The 26294-nt window shown below is 36.3% G+C and overlaps 2 protein-coding genes across 5 annotated transcripts; one reads left to right on the top strand and one right to left on the bottom strand.

The window, feature by feature from the left end:
* Nucleotides 1-2010: 2010 nt before the first annotated feature.
* Nucleotides 2011-16000, top strand: lrrc2 (leucine rich repeat containing 2). 3 transcript variants are annotated; one of them, XM_047155568.1, is made up of 11 exons: nucleotides 2011-2123; nucleotides 2479-2646; nucleotides 3158-3285; nucleotides 6906-6961; nucleotides 7106-7262; nucleotides 7396-7532; nucleotides 7627-7772; nucleotides 7894-8046; nucleotides 8161-8288; nucleotides 15420-15703; nucleotides 15792-16000. In XM_047155568.1, the coding sequence occupies exons 2-11, from the start codon at nucleotides 2507-2509 to the stop codon at nucleotides 15900-15902; spliced, it is 1440 nt and encodes a 479-aa protein (XP_047011524.1). In that variant the 5' UTR covers nucleotides 2011-2123; nucleotides 2479-2506; the 3' UTR covers nucleotides 15903-16000. The 3 variants fall into 3 exon arrangements, with proteins under 3 accessions (XP_047011524.1, XP_047011522.1, XP_053536257.1); XM_047155566.1 differs by having other exon boundaries at nucleotides 15420-16000; XM_053680282.1 differs by lacking the exons at nucleotides 15420-15703; nucleotides 15792-16000 and adding an exon at nucleotides 9367-9879 and having other exon boundaries at nucleotides 2012-2123.
* On the bottom strand, nucleotides 10443-25662 carry mfsd14bb (major facilitator superfamily domain containing 14Bb). Of its 2 annotated transcripts, XM_053680281.1 has the most exons (13): nucleotides 25424-25662; nucleotides 21908-22003; nucleotides 20553-20645; nucleotides 19962-20024; nucleotides 19520-19647; nucleotides 19103-19217; nucleotides 16862-17080; nucleotides 14926-15039; nucleotides 14711-14782; nucleotides 13756-13868; nucleotides 13559-13656; nucleotides 13110-13258; nucleotides 10443-11838 (listed from the first exon to the last, which is right to left on the bottom strand). In XM_053680281.1, exons 1-13 carry the CDS (start codon nucleotides 25496-25498, stop codon nucleotides 11629-11631), a joined length of 1545 nt encoding a protein of 514 aa, XP_053536256.1. In that variant the 5' UTR covers nucleotides 25499-25662; the 3' UTR covers nucleotides 10443-11628. The 2 variants fall into 2 exon arrangements, with proteins under 2 accessions (XP_053536256.1, XP_017323954.1); XM_017468465.3 differs by lacking the exon at nucleotides 21908-22003 and having other exon boundaries at nucleotides 25424-25660.
* Between the last annotated feature and the right edge of the window lie 632 nt (nucleotides 25663-26294).

Below are 26294 nucleotides of genomic sequence, written 5' to 3'. Positions count from 1 at the left end.
CAGCAAGTCACAAAAGAGCCAAGGACAACATCAAAGGACCTACAGGCCTCGCTTACATCAATAAAGGTCACTGTTCATGACTCCACTATCAGAAAAACACTGGGCAAAAATGGCATCCATGGAAGAACGGCTAGGCAAAAACCACTGCTAACCCAGAAGAACATTAAGGCCTTGATGATCCTCAAACCTATTGGGAGAATGTTCTGTAGACTGATGATTTGAGAATGGAACTGTTTGGAAGACAAGGGTCTCGTTACATCTCTCATAAACCAAACACAGAATTCCACAAAAGAACATCATACCTATGGTCAAGCATGGTGGTTGCAGTGTGATGGTGTGGGGATGCTTTGCTGCTTCAGGGCCTAGACAACTTGCAATAATTGAGGAAACATGAATTCTGCTCTCTACCAGAAAATCCTATAGGAGAATGTCCGGTCTTCAGTTCGTAAGTTGAAACTCAAGCGCAACTGGATTATGCAGCAAGACAATGATCCAAAGCATAGGAGTAAGTCCTAGTCCTAGATGTAAGTGAAAGACTGATCTCCAGTTATCAAAAATGTTTGGTTGCAGTTATTGCTGCTAAAGTTGGCACAAACAGATTTAAAGTTTAAGAGGGCAATTAGTTTTTCACATTGGTGATAGGTGTTGGATAAGTTTTTGCTTAAGTAAAAAAAAACAAAAAAAACTGTATTGTGTGTTTACTCAGGTTGTTTTATGTTGTATTTTGCTTGAAGATCTAAAACTATTTCGAGATATACATAAAAACAGAAGAAATCAGGACGGAGCAAATACTTTTTCACAGCACTGTATGGTGTTAAAGGCTGAACTGTAAAAGAACAGCAGTCTCACATAGTTGTAGTTCCCATTTCCCATGTCAAGATGAGATAGGGTGGTGTGTAGGACATGGGAGATGGCGTCATCTGAGGATCTGTTTGATCGTTAAGTGAACTGGAGTGTGCTGGCTAGAGAGGAGCAGATGAAGTCTTTTATGAGTCTCTTGAAGCACTTTATCACCATTGAGTTCAGGGCCACTGGGCGGTAATTGCACAGCTCAGCTGGAGTGGATGACTTGGGCACAGGAATTATAGTTGATCTCTTGAAGTATGTAGAGACAATGGACTGTGTAAGGGACAGATTGAAAATGGTCTAGTTGGTCAGTGCTAGTTTTCATAACCCTACCAGGGATTCTGTCTGGCCCTCAAGAGAAGTTCAGTAAAGAATTCAATTAAATTAAAAATAAATTGATGCCATTTTAAGCAGGTTTACTCAGAAGCAATTCCCTTCTGTACTACACCCACAACTTAGCTACAACAAGTATTGCACCTTTCAAATGTCTGAGCTCAGAAGATGTTTTAAAATGTTACACAGCCATAATATAGTTTAAACAGTATGGATTAATCAGTTTTCTTGATACTGTGAGCCAAATGTCTCAGAACACAATCAGTTTTCCGACAATTCTGAATGCATATTGCATTTTTTTTTTTTTTACCTTTTGCGGAATATCCTTTGCACAAATCCCGCTATAAAGCATATATTACAGAATGTGTATAATAGTTACCTGAAGAGGGTGTTCAAGAGGTTACATGACATCTACATAAGCCATTTCTGACACTTGATATAAACCTGCAACCTATTTATAATGCCCGTGTTCTTATAACAGCACATCGTAATATAAATATGTGTAATAATGTACAGTATATAAAAAATTAATGCATTTTTGAACATTAAAGCATGTTAACCTATTCTATTACATCCAATAAACAAAATAATGAACTTTTAAAAATATCTAAAAAGCATAATATGACTCTAAAATAAATATCACATTTTATATTTTCACATCTGAACCAAATTTTGATGGATTCTTGAGCAATTGTTGAATATCCTGTTTGTATTATTCACTCCACTGTTGTATTTAAAAGAGTCACTTGGGGAATTGGTATGTGTGAGGCTGCTAACATGTGACATGTCAGTGAGTGTGACATTGGGAAATAATATTGGTCAAGGTAAAAATAGAACTTTACCCAGACATACTAAATATAGATGACTCATAGATGTGGATTGTGTTTCCCGCTGGTAAACAAGTAGCTAAAGCTAGAAAGGAGCAGAAAAAATACATATCACAGGTAAGAAAAAGTAGTGTATATTGATTTGAAATAGATGAATGGTGTCTTTATATCACAACACTTTTTTATTATTTGTATCTCTTTATATGACTGACAACAATGACAGGTTATATAACGTCTCTTAATCTATACTGCAATATGCTAATTTATACAATTTATATAATGTGTTTATTGTGTAGTATGTATTGTGTAATTGTATATTTTGTAAATGATCAATTTCTCAGTTTGCCTTTGAATTTTGCCTAGGATTTTCAACTAGACAGTACTTGGCTGTATTATTACCATTTAAAATACTTCTAAAGGAAATGTAAACATTAAAAAGATATTTGTTGAATGGTATCTTTTTTGTTTTTAGAATCTCTTTTTACTCAGGAATAGTAAACATGAAGGTGGACAGGACTGGAATTGACATTCCCGTGTATGACCTGTCAGTGATACGCAATCTTTGGGAGGGCCGGGTGAAAAAATACAAGCAGTATCAGAAAAAAGAACAGGAAAGGATCAACAAAAGTGCCCTGGCCAAGTAAGAAAAAAAATTGGACAGACCTGTTGTACTGAATACTATCCATCCATCCATTTTCCATACCTCTTAACCTACACAGGGTCATGGGGGAGATTGGAGGCTATCCCAGGGAACTCAGGGCACAAGGCTGGGTGACAACCCATCACAGGGAACAATCCCACACATATTCACCACACAACACATGCAATTTAGAAATGCCACAACACATGTCTCTGGACTGGGGGAGAAAACTAGAGTAAACCCCTGAAGCACGGGGAGAACATGCTAACCACTAAGCCTCAATGCCCTCGTACTGAATACTAGTCATTAGTACAACTAAAATACTGTTTGTGCTTATTCACACCAGTAAAAGTGTTCTTGCCTTGGAATATATGGGTTGTTTTGTATGCATTTTATGAGTCTGAAAACATCATTGTCTGTTATTTACATTTTTGATAAATCTGATTTTTGCATTTTAGGCAAAACTACTTTTTACAAACAACACCATAAATTTTTTTTATAACTTTTTTAGGATAAATCAGCAGTGGCAGTATCGCATAATATGCAGAAAAATGAAGACCAACGAAGTCACTGCTCTCCAGTGCTATCTGGAAAGATCAGCCTTCACAGAAATGGGCATTTTACCCACAGTTCATACAAGTATGTTTACTGATAAGGTAAAATCTATTAAGTGTAGACTGCTTGAGCAACAGGGTATACTAGCCTAGAGCAACAATCAGGACATGATATTTCACATTTGCAATGCTCAGATGTTTTAATCCATGTCATCTCTGAGCTTCATGGTTATATATTGGTATTAAAAAAAATTCAGTCAGAGTCATTATAGCTAACATACAGTGCTGTGCTGATTTCTTGTTTTTGTGTATATCTCATACTAAATAGTTAATTAGATCTTCAAATGAACATAACATAAAACAACATAAAACAAAGGCACCCTGAGTAAACACACAATACAGTTTTTATTTATTTGTTTATTTTATTGAAGCAAAAAAGTTATCCAACACCTATCAACAATGTGTAAAACTAATTGCCCCCTTAAACTTAAAATCTGTTTGTGCCACCTTTAGCAGCAATAACTGCAACTAAACGCTTCCGATAACTGGTAACTTTCATTTACTTCTGGACTAGTACTTACTTCTACAGTGAGGGAAAAAAGTATTTGATCCCCTGCTGATTTTGTACGTTTGCCCACTGACAAAGAAATGATCAGTCTATAATTTTAATGGTAGTTGTATTTGAACAGTGAGAGACAGAATAACAACAAAAAAATCCAGAAAAACGCATGTCAAAAATGTTATAAATTAATTTGCATTTTAATGAGGGAAAAAAGTATTTGACCCCCTCTCAATCAGAAAGATTTTTGGCTCCCAGGTGCCTTTTATACAGGTAACGAGCTGAGATTAGGAGCACACTCTTAAAGGGAGTGCTCCTAATATCAGTTTGTTACCTGTATAAAAGACACCTGTCCACAGAAGCAATCAATCAATCAGGTTCCAAACTCTCCACCATGGCCAAGACCAAAGAGCTCTCCAAGGATGTCAGGGACAAGATTGCAGACCTACACAAGTCTGGAATGGGCTACAAGACCATTGCCAAGCAGCTTGGTGAGAAGGGGACAACAGTTGGTGCGATTATTCGCAAATGGAAGAAGCACAAAAGAACTGTCAATCTCCCTCAGCCTGGGGCTCCATGCAAGATCTCACCTCGTGGAGTTGCAGTGATCATGAGAACAGTGAGGAATCAGCCCAGAACTACACGGGAGGATCTTATCAATGATCTCAAGGCAGCTGGGACCATAGTCACCAAGAAAACAATTGGTAACACACTACGCCGTGAAGGACTGAAATCCTGCAGCGCGCGCAAGGTCCGCTGCTCAAGAAAGCACATATACATGCCCGTCTGAAGTTTGCCAATGAACATCTGAATGATTCAGAGGACAACTGGGTGAAAGTGTTGAGGTCAGATGAGACCAAAATGGAGCTCTTTGGCATCAACTCAACTCGCCGTGTTTGGAGGAGGAGGAATGCTGCCTATGACCCCTGGAACACCATCCTCACCGTCAAACATGGAGGCGGAAACATTATGCTTTGGGGGTGTTTTTCTGCTAAGGGGACAGGACAACTTCACCGCATCAAAGGGACGATGGACGGGGCCATGTACCGTCAAATCTTGGGTGAAAACCTCCTTCCCTCAGACAGGGCATTGAAAATGGGTTGTGGATGGGTATTCCAGCATGACAATGACCCAAAACACACGGCCAAGGCAACAAAGGAGTGGCTCAAGAAGAAGCACATTAAGGTCCTGGAGTGACCTAGGCAGTCTCCAGACCTAAATCCCATAGAAAATCTGTGGAGAGAGCTGAAGGTTCGAGTTGCCAAACGTCAGCCTCGAAACCTTAATGATTTGGAGAAGATCTGCAAAGAGGAGTGGGACAAAATCCCTCCTGAGATGTGTGCAAACCTGGTGGCCAACTACAAGAAACGTCTGACCTCTGTGATTGCCAACAAGGGTTTTTAAACCAAGTACTAAGTCATGTTTTGCAGAGGGGGTCAAATACTTATTTCCCTCATTAAAATGCAAATCAATTTATAACATTTTTGACATGCGTTTTTCTGGATTTTTTTGTTGTTATTCTTTCTCTCACTGTTCAAATACAACTACCATTAAAATTATAGAATGATCATTTCTTTGTCAGTGGGCAAACATACAAAATCAGCAGGGGATCAAATACTTTTTTCCCTCACTGTATGCTTTGGATCATTGTCTTGCTGCATAATTCAATTGCTCTTGAGTATCAACTTACAGACTGAAGACTGGACATTCTCCTTTAGAATTTTCTGGTAGAGAGCAGAATTCATGTTTCTCTCAATTATTGCAAGTTGCCCAGTCCATGAAGCAGCAAAGCATCCCCACACCATCACACTTCCACCACCAGCTTGACCGTAGGTATGATGTTCTTTTTGTGGAATTCCGTGTTTGGTTTACGTCAGATGTAACGGGACCCCTGTCTTCCAAATAGTTCCACTTTTGACTCATCAATCAACAGAACATTCTCCCAAAATGTTTGAGGATCATCAAAGTGTGTTTTGGTAAAATTCAGAGTTATTCCATTTGGAGATAATGGCTCTCACTGTGGTCCTTTTGAGCCTTTGAAATAGCTTTGTAACCCTTCCCAGATTTATGTATTTCAATTAACTTCTTCCTCATCATTTCTGGAATTTCTTTCAATTTGGGCATAGTGTGTTACTGGGTAAGACCTTTTAACCAACTTCATGCTGTTGAAAAGGTTTATTTAAGTGTTGATTTGATTGAACAAGGTTTGCAGTAATCAGGTCTGGTTGTGTCTAGTCCAGCTGAACCCCATTATGAATGCAGTTTCAAATATTTGGGGAATTAGTAACTATAGGAGCAAATACATTTTCACACAGGCCCAGTTGGTATTGGGTAATGTTATTGCTTCAATAAATAACATTATCATTTAAAAACTGTATTATGTGTTTACTCAGGTTGCCCTTGTTTTATCTTAGAGTTTATGTTAATTTTTTAAAACAATTTAGTATGAGATATACACAAAAACAGAAGAAACCAGGATGGGGGCAAATACTTTTTCACAGCACTGTAGCAGTGGAGACCTCACTTTGCGTTACATCTTGAAATATGATAATTTACTCAAGCCAACTTATTAGATAACATTATTAGTTATGTTTGATTTTTGCCAAGAGGGCTTTCCTTGAAGGAGTACAATTTAGTCACTGACTCACTAACACCCAGAATGTGTATATGCAGGAGTCTCCTGGGACATTTATAAAGAAGGTGGTACACTTAAAAGGCCATATTTATCATGTATTCTTTCAAGAAAAATTGTTTTAGAACAAAACCTGATCTATCAAAAATATTTATTCATATTATAATCCTTATAATAGCAGAAATTAAACTGTATTATTTACACATTGTTGGCAATCATGAAAAAAATAGGGCTCTTTAAAACCTTACTGTATGTGATGTGAATGATTTCTTGAATGTCCTACCAGCAGCTTTTGCTAAAAAAAAAAAATAGCCTAGTCTCGCCTTGCCTAGTCTTGTTTACTAAACTGTAGCATATTTATTTATTGATAGAGAGTTCAAAGCAATTCTGTAAGTCACTCTGGATAAGGGCATCTACCAAATGCCATAAATGTAAATGTAAATATTGCAATTATTACAAATATTGCAACCAAGTTTTACAATAACATTCATTAGAGCTTTTCTCTTTCATTCAGGCATTGACAGTGAAGAAAAGAAATTCATTTTTGAGCTGAGTGGAGATAAATGGAAGGTAAATACTTGTGTAATTTTTACAGTTTCAAATAAACAAGCTGTAAAAAAAACAACAACAAAAAAAAAAAGAAAAAAAGAAAGGTTTTGGGAAAGAAAAAAAAAAAAAAAAAAAAACACCCCTATGATTTTATCTCTATTACAGAAACTACCAGAAGATCTTCAGTATATGACTTATCTGCGAGAATGGCACATTCATAAAACACAAATTCAAAAGCTGCCTGAATACATCGAACAGTTTGTGGACTTGTGTATCTTAAACCTACCTAAAAACAGACTCACACAGCTTCCAGCTGAGATAGGTCAGGTCCTTACTATAATCTTTCATTTTAAAAATATTTTTAGATTATGCATAATTGCTATACAAGGCATTATTGAAAGCAGTTTTGTTATATTTGTTCGATAATTTATGACTAAACTGATCCTCGCTGACAGGAAAACTGGCAAACCTAAAAGAACTGAATATGAATTACAATAAGTTATCAAGCATTCCACCTGAGCTTGGAGAGTGTGAAAATCTGGAGAAGCTGGAAATGGCTGCAAATTTAGACCTCAGTGAACTTCCTTTTGAGGTAATAGAAATGAAAGATCTTAAATCTTGCATAAAAGTGCTTTTAATAGATGTTTGTTGTTGATACATTTAACATAACTGTGTTTTTGTGCTAGCTGAGCAACTTAAAAAAACTTAAACATCTAGACCTAGCAGAAAATAAATTTGCCACTATACCAGTCAGTGTACTTCGAATGTCAAGCCTTCAGTGGTTGGACATCAGTAAGAACAGTCTTCGTGATTTGCCAGAGGATATTGATAGGTATGTTTAGCATGTTCTAAATGTAGTTTGCAAATCCATATTTAAAACTAGTTTAGTGTTCACAAGGCACTTCATGTTCACTATTGATTAACTGTATTTGTTGTTTAAATTTGTATTTTAGGATGGAAGAGTTACAGACATTGTTCCTCCATAAAAACAAATTGAAATATCTACCAATGTCAACAGCAAATATTGTCACCCTCAGAATGCTTGTTGTCAGTGGAGATGAACTGACCTGTCTTCCTGCCAACCTCACAGAAAATCCTAATCTAAAGTAAGGATGAATTTAATCAGCAAAATCTTTGCTCTTCCTACCAATGACTTGAAGGTAATAAATATAAATAAATAAATAAATAAATAAATAAATAAATAAATATATACTTTTCAGATTCATAAAATTATTTGATAATCCAACAAGCTTGGATATCAGTGAGGATAAGAAAGATAACACACTCGAGCAGACTGAGCATGACAAGGAGTTTATGCAGGCCTATATTGACACTCTCAAAGACAGAGGTAAGTTATATTGGATATTTATATTTGATTTGTACAAACCATGAAAGATATTATGTAAGGAATAAAACATGACAGCATACTGTTATAGGATCCCTGAAGTTGATTATTGTCCAATAACAATGTGCTATATTTTATTCCACTTATTCCACATATAACAAATTTACCAGCTTTAACAAGATTTTATTTAGTATAGAACATCATACTTTATATTCATTTACATTACATTTAATGTTGTGGAATGTCCATGAAACAAGTTGGTTGTATTATCACCTTTGTTATAGCAGTTATAAATAGGTGTTCCCTCTACGGCCTTCCCCCCCGAAGTTAAAAACAAAACAAAAAAAAAGGCAGCTTGTCATGTTACTGAACAACCGCAAAGCATGAAGTTACCTGTCCTTAAAGACTTTTCCATGTCAGATTTCTTAAAAGAACAGCTTTACCTTGACTTTTACAAAGCGTTGACGCAGGAGACTTCTTCCAAAATGCGAAATAAATATCTTAAAGAAACTTCACCCTATTAACAACTATACACTGTTAAATACTTTTGTGTTAATCAACATTTTCTAATTGAGAATTCAACAGTGCTTGGGTATACGTTAGATTTAAACTAGGTAGACAAACTGAACTTCTAATAACACTTTACAAGCAAATGTTTCCAACATTATTATTATTAACCACATAGAAGAAATGCATAGCACTGCTGATATACATCCTACATACTTAACTCCTACAAGGCCATGTGGCAGAAAACTACCTTGGGGGTGTTAACAATAACACGTAGAGTTTCTACGTGTTATTGTTAACACACAGAATGACGACGAAAAGCATTTATCATATGCAAATGATGAAATATAAATCCCCTTTAGCTAAAATAATAAGCCAATTCAGCAGAAAACAACAGTGCGCAGAAACCCCATTAGTGATCAGCAAAAATTACCAAAGATATCTGAAATTCATTTTCAGTCTCAAGTTTCGGTATTGTGCTAATTAACAGGATTTGTTTGCTGTTAATGGCAGCTTGAATAATACTGCAGTTTTACAAACTCATTAGATGTTAAAAATTACTATTGCCTTCTAGAAACAGCACCAGTGTACACCACCAAAGTGTCCCTGACTTGCCTTCTTTAATCAACCTGAAGATTCCAGAGCCAACTGGGAAATCAGCAATAGGAACAAAACCATAATCAATGAAGTCGTTAAAATACTTCTGTATGTTTTGGTGTTATATGCAAGACATGTAATAGAAAACAATCCTTCTATTTCCCAGAAGCATGTCAACAAAAAACTCCATTACATCAATGCAAGATGGTTTCCCTTTTCCAAACTTGTGTGTGTGTGTGTGTGTGTGTGTGTGTGTGCGCGTGCACGTGTGTGACTGATACTGAATGAGTTTTATATCTCACAAGATTTAGTTTAGGAAATAGTGCACTGACAAGACCAAACTCTTATTGCTGGACAATGGTCTATTGAGTTTGTTTACTATAAGTTAGTTCTTATGAAATCTGAATATTCATTTATGGATTTGACATGTATTGAGAGCAGTGATTTGTATGATAATTTTGTCTGTGTATAATTAAAAGGTGAAAGGGCACTCTGCTATTGTCTGTTTTTTAGCCCACTGCATTAGTAAACAAGTACTAAAAGGCTGACCTCATCTATAACAAAGCTTTATAATTCAATACAAGGCCTCACTCTAGCTATTAAACAAGAACAAATCATCAGCTACAACATGTTTTACTTATGCAATTATTTGTTATGCAACCACACTGAACAAATGTCAAGGTACAGCATTCAGCAAAGACTTCATATGCGAGAGCATCTATAAACAATAACTATTACCCATGCTGCATACAGAGTAAATCAGTACATGTTGTAACAGTTTAAAAAACAGTGCCCTTTGTTTCTAAAATCTGAATTAAGAATATACACACATTCAGTTTGCAGAAGCCACTGCAATAGTTATTGTTTGCATTAATAGAACTGTGTTTGACATTATGTTCGTGCATTCTTAGGCCTTACAATTCTACCAACTGAAACTACAGAGAGCTTTTCTCAGGTGCTTTTGCAGGTAAAATATGCCACCAGTGGAAAAGACTTTTCATGGCATTGTAAATATATACATGGACCTGCAGTGTTAAAGAGGCATATACTGTATTAAATATTGTAAATGATGGTTTAATATTGCAAAGATTAACTGAAAAGCATGGAAACAAAAAAATTAAATGGTGTGACTTTACAATGCTTATTAGTGGCATGTGTATTACACAGCATCACAGAATAAATGGTATTTTTTATAAATATACTGTCAATAGATCTGACAGCATTGATTCTAATAGAAGTTATTTAAACAAGCATTACACAAAAAACAAATACATGATCAGGAATGGCTGGGTTGGCTACATGTAAAAGCAATAATGAGAAATTACTTGCTAAGGGGGAATGAAATGATATTCGGCATCTCATCATTTGAATATAGAGCATCAATTGGTTTTTAAAAATTAGATGGGGTTCAGCCAGGCCCAATTTTACAGACTGAGGTAGCAGTTATTTTTTGAGGTGTGACCACAAGCAGAAGGTACACAAGTAGAGTTAAATAGTCTTACATGGGGAAATAAATACCCCTTTTGCATATACATGTAACAGTTCAAGAATTTACAAACTGACAAAAATATTTAGGCCAGTTTGTAACAATTGTACACCATATGTTATATACTTTTCATTTATAGTTCCTTGTCTATATCTCAATACAATATACTATTACATAAGCTGAATATATGAAAACACCTTGTGCAATCAGTTGACTGGTCAAACTATAAAGCTGCACTGTTTTCAGATAGTGGTTGTTAAATAACACCAAACTATGGATATGGACACTTCTCTAGCTCCATATCTAATAATACAACAGCTTAAATTACCATAATTTGTCTAAAGATTGTCTTTCAGGTTTTATTTAATATACTATTACAGTGCTACACATTTAAAAATTAAAAGGACATCAGTGACTTATGGTACATTATATACAGCAGAGACTGAATAACAAAAAAATAAAAATACTTTGCAAATGCGTGGTGAAGGCACATTTTCAACTAAGAGCATAACATTAATACATCTCATCTGGCAAACATAAGCAAAGCTTACCTTATGTTAAATCTTATTTAAAAAGTTCAAAATGCTCATTTTGAGACAGAGCAGGGAACAAGTACATTATATAAAAAAAAGAATAAGATTCTATAGACTATAACCATTTCATGTCATTCCAGATCACATGTTTGCTTGCACCTCTGTAATATATTTCTTGCGTGTTCCAAAAAAAGCTGAGGCTTTAGGTAGTATCAGTTGGCTACATGCTGCTGTCCTGCAAGAGAGGCTCGATGTCCTCGTCACTCCCAAGAGCAGAAGTGCTGCAATGTGTTCCACTAACAGGTGAAACCCGTGTGCTGCAGGTTTTTACCACCACACTGCGGCGTTCTGGAATGAAGCAGGCCACAAACAGTGCCAGAAGAACAGTACAGGCTCCAAACAGGAAGGGAGGACCTGGAATGACTGATCTCTGAAAGAAAAGAAAGTGGATGTTAGGCTAAGCAGCTGCATAAAATCAGCTGTAAAAAAAAAATAAAAATAAAAATAAATATATATATATATATATATATATATATATATATATATATATATATATATATATATATAAGAAAATAAAATAATAAATTTAAATAAATAAATAATAAAAAAAAATAAAAGTCCATCACAGCATTTCACATTAACAATTACTTTATATGGCTTGTTCCTTGTATGCAGTGCATTTTCTGTCCTTATATTAACTGTAAGAAGGTTTATACTGCTTTAAAATGTTTTTAAATATTGAAATATACAGGTGCATCTCAAAAAATTTGAATATCGTGGAAAAGTAATTTTTTTTCTGCAATTTAATTCAAAAAGTGCAACTTTCATATATTCTAGATCCATTCTGAATAAAATGCTAAATTTACTTTCATCTTCCCCCTTTTTCCCCCAAATTTACTTCCATCTGATTGTGGTTGTGAGTACTGAACCAGACTGAGAGATTAAAGGCTCAGGAAACGTTTGCAGGTGTTTTGAGTTAATTCGCTGATTAGAGCTCTTCTCAGTTCAACATTTCCGTATTATAATTCTTTGTTCTAATATTTTGAGATACTGGATTTTTTATTTCCTTGAGCTGTAAGCCATAATCACGATTAAAACAAAAAAGGCTGGAAATATTTCACTTTATGTCTAATGATTCTAGAATATATGAAAGTTACACTTTTTGAATTAAACTACAGAGAAAAAAAACAAACAAAACTTTTCCACGATATTCTAATTTTTTGAGATGCACCTGTACAGTTCATGAACAATGACAGCTATTATTTTTGTTTTATAAACTAACATCAAAAAATAGTGTAAGGAAGTGCATAATGTATCTAAATAGGTTGATATGCTACATATAGGGATGTGTAATATTTGATGTAATAATGGAAAATTCAAAGACATGCAAAACAGTAACATTATTTAATGTGGGTAACAATCCTTTGTTAGAGATCTCTGTCAGGGGCTGCAACAGGACAAAAGTGATGTGCAAAGTATAGGTATAGCAAAAGTACATAAGTGCATTATGGATGGTGATTTTGTACAATGACACTTTTTAATCTAATATATATAAGTTATATATATATAGTCATACAAGTTCACTCTACTACAGCAATCATTTGCTCCATGAAATATATACACAGCAAAGACCACATCACACACTGAGTATCTTACAGTTACTGATAAATAAAACTGAGGCTGATTTAATAAAATCCATACCTCATCACTGACAGCTGAAGCTGTGGCATGGTCCATTGGCCCTATCTCCTTCAGTTCCACATTGAAGAGAAAAAAGATAAATCCAAAGAGAGCTGGACCAAGCCCGTTGCACAGGCCCCTAATCCCGGTTATCATTCCCTGCACTGCACCTGCATTAAAGACACCATTAAAATTGCCAAGCCTTGAAATTCACAGCTTAATATAACATTATAGAGCAAAAAATAAACACTTTGTAGGACAAATTTATTTCTCTTGTATTTTATTGTGAGTTTATGAACACTAAATAGTTACCGTTTCATTTTTTTTTTTTTTTTTAAATCATTCAAGTGTACTACTACTTCCTACAAATGTATTACCCTCATATAAAGGTATAAATAAGAAGCAGCATATTGCAAGAATGACACAACCACATGACTGATGCCAGTAGTCATGGCCTTATGTTCTCTTACCCTGCTGGCCATGATCTGTGATGTGGGACACCAGTGCACTTATTGTAGGAAAGGTGATACTGGACATGGCAGCCACGGTGCCAGCTGTCCACATCATCCTATAATCATTTGTCACAGAAATGTGGCAGTTTTATTTACCACCTTAAAATAACTGTTATTTATTCAAGAGATATTATCACTTTTATGATCAAACATACCATGTTTCTGACCCAATGCCATACCAGGCCAGCTGGAACAGCTGAAATCCAAGTCCCAATAACATAGTTTTCTTATTACCGATTTTTTTCATCAGCACACTTAGGAGCAAAGTCTGAAAGGAAGGCAACGGGTGAACTGTTAGAATACATCATTAACACAAAGTAATTACATAAATACTACAGCCTAAAATGTATCAGACTAAAACCTGAGAGCACAACCTTATCCTATAGACTATTTTTCACTATTGCTCATCCCATTTGCTTTCATTATATTGATCATCAATTCTGAATTTCAATTTAAAATGCATTTTACAACCGTCAACTGTTTTCCATGGTTGGCAGAGAAGCACAGAGACAGCAGAGGAAACAGTCTGGTAAAATATCCTCCAAAAACAATTATTTAAAAAAAAAACATCAGTGAGCTTACAGTGTCAGAAATAAATACATAAGAAGCATTTATCTGCATTGAAAAATTTTACACATTTGGAAAATGAGTCAGCTCAATTTGTAATTAAGGCTCAGGAAGCACACAAACACTAAAAAGAGAATCCATCCCTTCAGGTAAGTAACAGCTTTCAACTGAAACATTGTGCAGGATTTATCTTTTAGCTACAATAAACATTTTATGTTCTCAGCAAACAAATGTTGCATTTACTTTATAAAAAAAACTAACTCAAGCTACTACTATACTAGGTGCTAATAATAGTTACTAGGTGTCATTTTTAATTAGGTGTTAACGTGTGGAGTACATACAACTTTCACAGTGCATACAACAACCTGCATATGATTAAAACTGGAGATAGAAACAGTGAAATAAAGATGATGTAAAATGCTGTAAACGGATGCAAATATTCCCAGTTCTCTGAATAGGAATGATAGCTTCTTAGCTCCAGTAAAAATTGGATATTTATGAATGTGCTTTAGCTACAAAGAATGCTACAAAATGTGACAGTACCTGTGCAATAATAGACAGGATTCCAACCATTGCTATAAATGCTGCAATCGCTGTTGATGAGAAGTTAATAACCTGAAAAAAAGAAAACACAGCTTCAAAACACCTCAAATTTCAACACACCAAACACCTCAGGAAATAAAAACACTTAACATTTTTAAAATTATAATTCATAATTAAACAAAACAAATCTCAGTTGTGAATGAAATGACACGTACCTGTCTTAGGTATAAGAAAAAGCTGGAATACTGTCCTGCCTCCGGAAGATATGACAGAAAAACTGTGACACATATGAGAAGCACTGTGGTGTCCTTACCCACTTTTCTTAAAGACTGTGAAAACAAAGGTTAGGAACAATTAGTCCCTTGACTGTCCTATGTAGAATAATAACTCAAATTTTATATACATCAGACACCAATACAGTGTTTGGACATAGAGTGTATTGTTTCTTTAGCACTCGTTCCTATGTACAGTCCCCTCCAAAAGTATTGGAACAGCAAGGCCAAATTAATTTTTTTTTGCTATAAACTAAAGACTTTTGGGTTTGAGACCAAAAGATGAGACAACAGATCAGAATGTCAGCTTTCATTTCCTTATCTTTACATCTAGATGCGTTAACTTTGAACATTGCACCTTTTATTTGAACCCAGCCATTTTTCAAGCGATCACAAATACTGGAATATATAACTGATGAGTGTTTCTTGTTGCCCAGGCACACCAGTGTATGTATTGTCGCGACGGGCAGAGAGCCGGCGCACACAAGAGGGAAATCGCTCCTTCTCCAACTGCCGCACCGGCACGACGTGGGCAGCTTCCTGCCGAACATTCCGCCAGCCGGAAGGACTGCCGCGGCAGGGCGGGACTGACGCGACTCCGTCCAGCGATTGGCGGACCCAACGGGGAAATCCCACCACTCAGGCGACGGCGGAGGAGGATAAAAGGGCGCGCTTCCGGCCGGGAAGCGGAAGAGAATATCGTAGCGTCAAGACGGACTCCGTGCGTGTTTGCAGCGATTCGCAATCTCCGATCACGACGGTAACCTCACGCCCCACGCTAATCTCTCTCTCTCTCTCTCTCTCACCAGGAGGTACAAGCGCGGATGAGACCGCCGGGTAGTGAGAGTCGCACATACGGAGGACGCCGGCCCGGGAAAACCCCCGCCCCGCCTCAGGAATCCCGCCTCCGCCACGAGTAGACTCCGCCGGCCGTCACGCCTCCACAAAACCCCGCACTCATCCACTTATAACCCACTCACCTCACCCTAGCCACAATAAACCACCGTTTGCGAACATCCTTCTGTCTCCTGTGGGTCTGTACGCCGCCCTTCCCCGGGCTAATCCCTCACAGTATCAATAGCTCTGAATGTCTGCTCTGAATGTCTACTCTTGGTTTGAGCCCTGGATTTCACCTGTGATGACTGCATTTGTTATTGAAAAGGATAAACCAACATGAAGCCCAGAGTGCTGTGTATGGGAGAAAAGCAAGCCATTTAGAAGACGAGAAAAGAGGGAAAATCGATCAGGCTTTGGTACAATAATTTGGAATGTCCAGAAAAACCACATCGAACAGGTTGGCCAAGGAAAACAACAGTAGTTGATAAACATTATGAGAGCTGTGAAGAAAGACTCAAAAACAACAGTCAGTGAAATCACCAACAACCTCCACAGGCCAGAGGTGAAGGTATCACAATCCACCATCCAAAGAAGACTTATAAAGAAGAAATACAGCGGTCATATTATAAGATGCAAGACACTCATCAGCAGTAAGAATCAGAAAGATTGGAATTCACAAAGAAATACAGAGATGAACCACAAAATTTCTGGAATCAAGATAAATCTCTACCAAAGTGATGGAAAGGCCGAAGTGTGGAGAGAGAAAGGATCTGCTCATGATCTAAATCATACAAACACATGCCTGGAAAAGCATCACAAAAGAAGAATACAACAGTTTAGCAATATCATTGGGTCACTGGCTTGATGCATTGCAAGCAAGGGATTTGCAACCAAATATTAAGTGTTATTTACTTTAAGACTATGTGTTCCAATACTATTTCTCACCTAAGAATTGGGTGGTCTGCCACCATAGGTGCACATCCAAATGTAAAGATCAGAAATAAAACATTTTAAAAAATATATATAAACATTTATAACTCACAGCAAAAGGGTCAGCTTGCTCCCAAGAGATTGGAAACCCCCATGATGAAAGCCTCATTTTGTCTGGCAGAGACTCTGGTACAATGAGGAGTATGAAAATAATATCAGCTACAGCAACGATGGTGGCCACCAGTACCACTAGACTGTCTCCATAACTGGAAGATAGATAGGCTCCTATAGCAGGACTCGTAACTAAACTTGCAGCAAAAGTTGCTGATACCTAAGAGGAATGAATGCAGCAACAGTCAGTGATTAGTGTTTACACTGGTACATATTACTTTTCAATCACAGCAGTATCACAGACAGAAAATAAAGATAATTGTACAATAGGTACTGTCAGGGATGTATGGAGGTACAAGGCAGATGCAAATGAATATAAGGTTTAATGCAAATCAAAACAAAACAGTATCTATGGAACTCGCAGCAAAAAACAAATACTAGGAAACAAACATAAAACTGAACATAACGCAGCAACAGATGACAACAACAGCAAAATGAGACTAATGAAAGACAATGTGTGCAGTGCAAAACATGACTTATATAAAAGTACTCATTATCTCAAACGTAAATCAAGTGCAGGCAGTTATGCGACGTAGTCAGATGAGGTTCAGTGGCTGATGGGAATCATAGTCTCTAGTCTTTTTCCATTTTTTATTTTTTACATGACACTGACCACACATTTGATTGGCTGAAAAGTGTTCTAGACGTGCTGATATACTAATACATTGTTTATCCTACTGGATGAAGAGTGGATTATTATTATTATTATTATTATTATTATTATTATTATTAATATTAATAATAATAATATAGTAGTAGTAGATCCACAATTCCAAAAAAGTTGGGACACTGTAAAATGTAAATAAAAACAATGCAATGGATTAGCAAATCTCAAACACATGTTATTTACAATAGAACATAGAAAACATATCAAATGTTTAAACTGAGGAAATGTACCATTTTAAGAAAAAAAAACAGGTAATTTTGAATTTCATGGCTGCAACATGTCTCAAAAAAGGCTGGAAAAGTAAGTGTTACTAAAAAGAAACAGCAGGAGGAACATTTTGCAACTATTTAGGTTAATTGGCAATAGGTCAGTAACACGATTGGGTATAAAAAGAGTATCCTAGAGAGGCCGAGTCTTTCAGAAATAAAGATGGGATGGACTCTGGATGCATATGGAAACATATGTTGCTCTAAAACCTGCACATAGCTTTCAGCATTGATGGTGCCTTTCCAGATGTGCAAGCTGCCCATTCCATAGGCACTAATGTACCCCCATACCATCAGAGATCCAGGCTTTTGAACTGATAAAAATGGTCCCTCTCCTCTTTAATCTCAAAAAAGTTGTCTGAACACAGTTTGCCATGCCTTCCAGAAATGCTGGTTAAAGCTCTATCATGCAAAGAAGAAGCCATATGTGAGCATGATCCAGAAATGCCACCATCTTCTCTGGGCCAAAGCTCATTTAAAATGGACTGAGGCAAAGTGGAAATTAACCTCCAGCTGTTTCTTTTAATAACACTTACTTTTCAAGCCTTTTGTTGCCCCTGTCCCCCATCTTTTTTGAGACGTGTTGTGGCCATCAAAATCACCTTCTTCTTTTTCTTCTTCTTCTTCTTCTTCTTATTTTTAAATGGTACATTTTCTCAGTTTAAACATTTGATATGTTTTTTTTTCTATTGTACATAACATGTGTTTATGAGACCTGCAAATCCATTGCATTCTGCTTTTATTTACATTTCACACAGCATCTCAACTTTTTTGGAATTGGGGTTGTAGTAGTAGAGCCTAAGCCATAACTGTCACAACTTGGAGATTATAACTCCATTCATGTTTTCAGTGAACATCTGGACTAGGGATAGGCTAAATAAATAATAATTAAATAAAATCTATTTTCAGTATATTTAATTATCCTTGCCACTAGACAAGGGAAATTTCTTTCATATACTGTGAAAGAAAATGTGTCAATGCTAATTACAAGTGACTTGATTTGTAAATCAAAATGACCTCTGATCAGAATAAAGCATTTACTGTGGAGGCATGAATAAATGCAGTGCACACGTGCAAGCAATCTCTCGTGTCCAATACATTTCCATGTGATGTGGTTTGTTCAGCTCAAGTGACTGATTTCACATATGCAAAAGTGCTGTGTCTAAATGTATCTATGCAATCTTTGTTTTCCAGGTGTATTTGGATTTTGTGAGCTTTTTTTTTACGTAATGCAAGTGTACTCTCTTACCAATCCATATGCTGTGCTTCTTTCATTCTCCTCTGTAATATCTGCTACATATGCAAATATAACAGAGAATGTGACTGAGAAGACTCCAGATACAGAGATAAGGGCAAAATACCACCTAGAAAGAAATACAGAAACAAGTAAAGATGATTTTAGTTAGTTATAGGTAACGCATGCTAGTTTGTTTTCCCCCTTGAGGTTTAGAGGTCATTAGCATATGTAAAAATATTCAGTGATCTAAACTATACTTGTCTACTGTGTGTTATTTAAAACGCATCCTCTCTAAGATATTATAGCAGTCGTGTCTCTCATCTACAACAGTCCTGCAGTGAGCAGTAATCTGTACAGAGGGATATATTCACATGAGAAGCATGTGATAGAACACAAAGGGCTCAGTGTAGGCTGAGCCATAACTCCTACCATGGGCTTATCCTCATTAGCGGGATGGGGGCACAGGTGAAGAACACTGTCAACAGCAAGAAGGACTTCCTGCCCCATACATCCGACAAGGCACCAATCAGTGGGGCACTCATAAAAGACAGCAATCCCTATCACAGACCACAAATAAATTGGTATATATTTTTTTACTTATTGAATGTTTTATCTGCTGGAAAATCACTACATGCTCAGAAATGAGCATTCATGTCAAGTCAATCATTGTTGAAAATACCAGCACAGAATGTAATTAACATAATGAAAAGTTCAAGGATTGGGCAAAACCTCTAAATAGGGCATACATAAGGCATGGATGGGTCCATTTTACAATACATATTTGAACTTAGCATAACTAGCTTAGTCATTTATCTGCAAATATGCACTGAGCAGACCAGGTGGTAGGAAACAGCAGTAAAACAATTTTCACCTTCACTCCTTGAATAAGCCCATTCATGAGGAATGTGTGCTGTGGAAATGTTTCATGTAGCACCTGAGAAAAGGTAGAAAGCCAAAATGTCATTTTATGAATATACTAAATATCTGTCTGATCAAACATAGTTTAAAAAAAAAAGGATACATAAAAATAACAAATGCAGACAATTATAAATGACGTAAACAATGACACTGTATATTATAAAATGAATACAATAACACAATATTCAAAAGATAATATAAGTTAATACAGTATTTAGTAATACTTTATTTTGGTGCAGTAGCCAGGTAAAAACCTAAATGAAACATGCAGAATTACTGGAGTAAGGTTTGGTTTATTATAAACCAAATTTTACTTTAAAAATGACTTTTAAAAAAATTACATTTATGAAATTATGGAGAATTTCATTAACTGTTTCAAATGATTTGTGGAGCATTTTCTCAGTTAGTTAACAGAGTGTCGTTTAGTCTTATCTTGTGTTAGTCCCTTACATGAGAGTATGCACTGCATACATAAAACAGTGAATGGGTTAACAATTACACATTTTCAAAAAAGTGCATCATCTTTATGTGGTGCATTACGTACAGTCAACATTGGTGTTGTAAGAAGACCCCATGCAAAGAATTCCAAAAAGATGACCACAACTGCATGGGTCACCTTTGCCCGACCAACAGTGCGCTGTGAAGAAAAGAGCAATAGTTTAAATCATTACGTCATCTGTTCTCATTCTGCTGGATTATAATGATCCCAAAAATGGGGATGTACAAATATACTGTATTAGTTTATTTGATTTTATATAATTTTTTATTTGATAATGTATCTTACTTTATGAACATGTGTTTGTTGTTGAATGACAAGTCTTGCATGCAAACGCAGAACACAGCTTACCTTAAAGCACAACACACAGTCCACTCTGAAACTATTGGAATGGCAAAGCCAATTAATTTGTTTTTGCTGCACACTGTAGACATTTTGATTTAATCAAAGGATGAATATGAGAAGATAGATCGGAATTTTAGCTTTTATTTCCTGGTATTTATATGTAGATGTGTTAAACGACATAGAACATAGCACATTTTGTATCAGACCACCCAATTTGTCGGAGAGCAAAAATACTGTAACACGTCACTGACAGGTGTTTCTTCTTACCCAGGTGTGTACTGTTAGATTGACTGTTTAAATAATAAATAGCTCTGAATATCTACTCTCGGTTTTACCTGTGGCCTTCAGTTTCACCTGTGAAGACTACATTTGTAGCAAAAATAAATAAATAAATAAATAAATAAATAGATGAAAGAGCTGACTATGGGGGGAAACAAGCCATTTTGAAGCTGAAAACAGAGGTGTACTGAGCAACAAGACCGAATGGATCGGCCAAGGGAAACAACAGCTGGTGACAGAAATATTGTGAGAGCTGTGAAGAAAAACCCAAAAACAACAGTCAGTGACATCACCAACAACCTCCCCAAGGCAGGAATGAAGGCATTGAAATCCACAGTTTGAAGAAGACATTAAGAGCAGAAATATAGAGGCCATACCACAAGATGCAAACCACTTATCAGCTGTAAGAATCACCAGAAAGACCAGATTGGAATTCACAAAGAAATACAGAGATAAGCCACAAAAGTTCCAACCTCTACCAAAGTGATGGAAAGGCCAAAGCGTGGAGAAAGAAAGGATCTGCTCATGATCTAAAACATACAAGCTCATCCATGAGGTGCAGGTAGTATTGTATCTTGGGCTGCTTCTGGAACAGGTTCACTAATCTTTATTGATGATGTAACTCATGATGGTAGCAGTAGGATGAAAACATTTTGTCTGCCAATTTACAGAGAAATGCATCCAAATTATCCAGGAGGAACTTTTTCATGAAGCGAGACAATGATCCAAAGCACACTGCCAACTCAACAAAGGACGTTATGGACTTTATGCATGCTCACCTTAACCCAGGTGAGCATGCATTTCAACTCCTGAAGAGGAGACTGAAGAGGAGAAGCCAGCCAAAAACAACAGCTGAAAGAGGTTGTGGTAAAAGCCTGTAAAAGCAACACAAAAGAAGAAACCAACAATTTCATAATGTCAGTGAGTCACAGGCTGACTTATTGCACACAAGGGATATGCAACAAAATATTAAGTTTTATTTACTTTAATTTACTTCAAGACTTATCTGTTCCTATACTTTTGCTCAGCTAAACATTTGGTGGTCTGATACAAAAAGGTATACGTTTTATATTGTTTAACAAATCCAGATGTAAATACCAGGACATAAAAGCTGAAATCCTAATCTCTCGTCTCATATCCATCTTTTGATCTCAAACACAAATGTCTTTGGTGTATTGTACAAACAATTGAATTGGCCTTGTCATTTGAATTGTTTTAGAGTGGACTGTAATTGCACCGCTCATGTTTTCCATGACTTTGGCAACAGGTTAAAAATGTATTCCGTTACAGTTACAAATTACTTCATAAAAAATGCAATCAGTAACGTAATCCAAGTATCACAATATGAAAGTAATGTAATCTGATTACTTTTGGATTACTTCAAAGCCACACATGTAAATAAAGTCAAGAGAAAAGCAATTTGATCTAAAATACTTATTTAGAGCTTATTTTAATAAAACAAACAAACAAATAAATAAAAGATCACTGTCCCTGATGCAGGTAACATTACATCAGAAAAGCTAGGGTGACCTTATTCTGGTTTTCCAAAAAGGGGACAACTTTTTTCTTTGTCTTAATAGCTTTCAAAACAGTGTTAGTATGAATGCAGACTTTAATACACTGAAAAAGGCACACTATTAGCATCACATAAATATATATAAATAAAACTGTTTTCACTCTGCCCACATTTTACATTTTTTCCTACATTCTTTTGAATGTCCATGGAATAAAATAATATTAGATGCCACAAGTGAACCTTCTGCCATCATTTACACATTTGAATGACCATGTAATACGAAGCAATGCGATAACATGAAGTTAAAAATGACCTTATATGGCCATGGGCATTGTTTTGACTCAGGACAGCTGTTATTTGCTGATCTTGTCAAGCAACTGTTTGATGCCGTACACAACAGCACTTAACCTTCGCACATTCGCTGAGAGTAGGCTAATGGTTGAGAGGCAGGAATTTGGCCAGTAGTTCCTACAAGCCTTTCATAATCAACCAATGGGTGTACGAAAAGGCGGGAATTACATGTTGCAATATTAGACCATAAACATATCATAGTGAAACTAAAGCTAAATCTTCTTAAATTTAAACGCTTTTTTTATGTCTAGGAAAAAGACGACGTATGGTCACCCTAACAAAAGCATTTCAACGAACAATGTGTGTTCATTTCTACCAAATTAACTTTGTAAAACTCTGTGTAAAACTTATACACATTTTTACGTTACCATAACTGTTTAAATTGGATTTGTTCATTACTGAATCATCTGTATTTTGTCTAGAATTGAAAAAATCTCTAGTAAAAATGTTACTTGTCATTGTCATTGCGTGTCTTGCTGCTGTTGCCAAAACCACAGCTGTGTTTCACACAGGAAATGAACACTTGTTACTTTAAGGTGATCACAGGACCAGAGACAATCATCATGGAAACTTAAATCTTAAAAAAACTTATACAAAAATAAAAACCTTCACAAAACGTCATGTGGGATAAAGAACCTTATTGCTGAACAACGTTTGGAGTTGCAGCTAATCCACAGTGAGCGGGTCTGATAACACAGAGCACAAACCATGCAATGAGCAAAGAACAAAACACTCACAACCTGCACCCCTCACTGATAGTGTGTTTTCCTGTGATCATGCTAGCCAAACAATTTGTGATTACAATTGAGTATCAGTCAGAAATAAATAGTTTACTATTCAAATTTTATTGGTCACACAAAAAACCGTTCACTGTTGGACGTGCACTGACATGCTTTTTACGACTGCTCAGTGACCTATAAACAGAATTTTACTTAAACCAGAATTTATCTGCCTATATATAAAATGCAAAATTATTATATCCATCCATTTTCAGTACCGCTTATGCTACACAGGGTTGCGGGAAGTCTATCCCAGGGGATTTGGGGCACAAGGCAGGGGACACCCTGGACAGCGTGCCAACCCATCACAGGGCACAATCACACACACACATCCATTCAGACACTACGGACAATTTGGAAATGCCAATCAGCTTACGACGCATGTCTTTGGACTGGGAGAGGAAACCAGAGTGCCCCGAAGCATGATGAGAACATGCAAACTCTGTGCACACAGGGAAGAGCTAGGAATCAAACCCCCAACCTTGGAGGTGTGAGGAAAACGTGCTTTAACTGTGTAATCCACTACTGCTCTAAACACCTTACATTTCTATCTCCTCTGTCCGTCTTTGTAAATGTATCATTCACATGGTGTTGTTGACCAGAACTAAATTAAACAATCTATTTTTCTGTTATTCTTTTTTATTTTGGCTCATCGTTCTGCCCTTCCTCACAGCCACTCTCTCGATGAAGCAATAACTACTGACAATGTAAGAGATTTTATGGAAAAAGTTGTTCTAAATAAGAAATATCTTTCTAAAAATAACAATTAGGGGTTTGAGCTATTTATTTATTTATTACTGTTATACAGGCCTACACGAGGATGTGCAAAAATGTTGCACACAGTTTTCCCTTTAACTTACCCCACTGGCTGTTTTTAAATGGTTGATTACCACCATGACATATATACATACATACATACATACATATATACACATACATATATACATATATACACATACACACATATATATATATATATATATATATATATATATATATATATATATATATATATATAGTATTATCATACTGTGTATCATACAGTATTATCATACTGTGAAGATTTAATAACAAAGCTGCTAAACATCCTGACTGAAATCTGTGTTTTCATGCAAAACCACGTGGTTAATCACATGACAGCTGCATTAATTTCTAAACATCAAAAACAGCAGTCTCAGGACATCCAGCAGCACACAGTGAACACATCCTCAGTAGTGAAATTGTGATGAAGACCAGAGAAATCTACTAATTACTACTACTAACCGGTTAAACAGATGAGTTAGCGGATTAGATACCGAAAGTGGAAGAAAAACAGATACGCCGGAATGTACATCGTCTGTAACATTAAATAAAACTGAACCACTGAAGAGAAATCTAGCACAATGTAAACAGCTAGAGGACCGTGTAACCCTAACCCTAACCCGCAGTCAGCCCAGTGTGATTGATCAGTACTAGCTCGGTTATAGGATTCTAGGCTATCTGCTCTGTAAATACTTCGCCTTGACGTGTTCCACTTCAAGAAACCAGGTCTGTAAATTAGCTAAGTGTTTACATGCAAGAATCAGTGACTAGATATCGATATCGCTATTATTTACAATGGATATATAGCAGTGACATAGCATCACTGTTACTGATAAACAAGCACTTACTGTAGTTGCATCCTTAATGTTTCTGACCAGCATAATGCCGTCAGTTCCTTGTTGTTCTCGTACAGCCTCGTTCATCTCATAGTGTGCTACATATACCTGCGTAAAAAATCCATTCTGTACATTTTATTGAATAGTTCTCTAATATTTTATTTCAAACCGGTGAGCACAGACCCAACTTCAGCCACACCGTCAACTTTGGTGGCCAAAGTTGCTCCTCTAAGCATCGATATTTCCGCTTACGCCCAAACGATACGTCCGGCTTTCAAAATAAAAGTCATGCTCTGTCACTCCATCGCCCTCATATACCCTCTCACTGGAATAAAGTTGGTCTGACGTTGGACGTTCGATTAAAGTTACATATGACATTGTTATACACGTTTCTAACTTCAATAGCATTTGAAGGGAATGATGTACAGTCACACAACCAACTGGAAAGTGTTCATTTAGGTATCAGGTATGATGCACACCTTTTAGATTTGATATTTATTAAAATGAGCTATTAAATCACATTTAAATTAGACATGAATTTCACTGCAGAATGGGCTCATACACCAAATATGCCATTATTTAAAGCTCAATAGCATTTGAAGGGAATGATGTACAGTCACACAACCAACTGAAAAAGTGTTCATCTAGGTGTCAGGTATGACGCACACCTTTTAGATTTCTGATATTTAACCCTACAAAGGAACAACACTACAGATGAAGATGAGGATGAAGAGGAAAGTTCAGAGCACAATAAGCAGCATGGAACAGAGGAAAGGGGGGATGAAGATTATTCTTGTGACAGGGAAGTTGAGGCTGGAGAAAGGAACAACACTGCAGATGAAGATGAGAATGATGATGAGTCAGACACAAAACTGGAAGAAAA

Source organism: Ictalurus punctatus, chromosome 5, assembly GCF_001660625.3.
Source record: "Ictalurus punctatus breed USDA103 chromosome 5, Coco_2.0, whole genome shotgun sequence".
NCBI lineage: Eukaryota > Metazoa > Chordata > Actinopteri > Siluriformes > Ictaluridae > Ictalurus > Ictalurus punctatus.
This window is presented reverse-complemented; position numbering and strand designations above follow the sequence as displayed.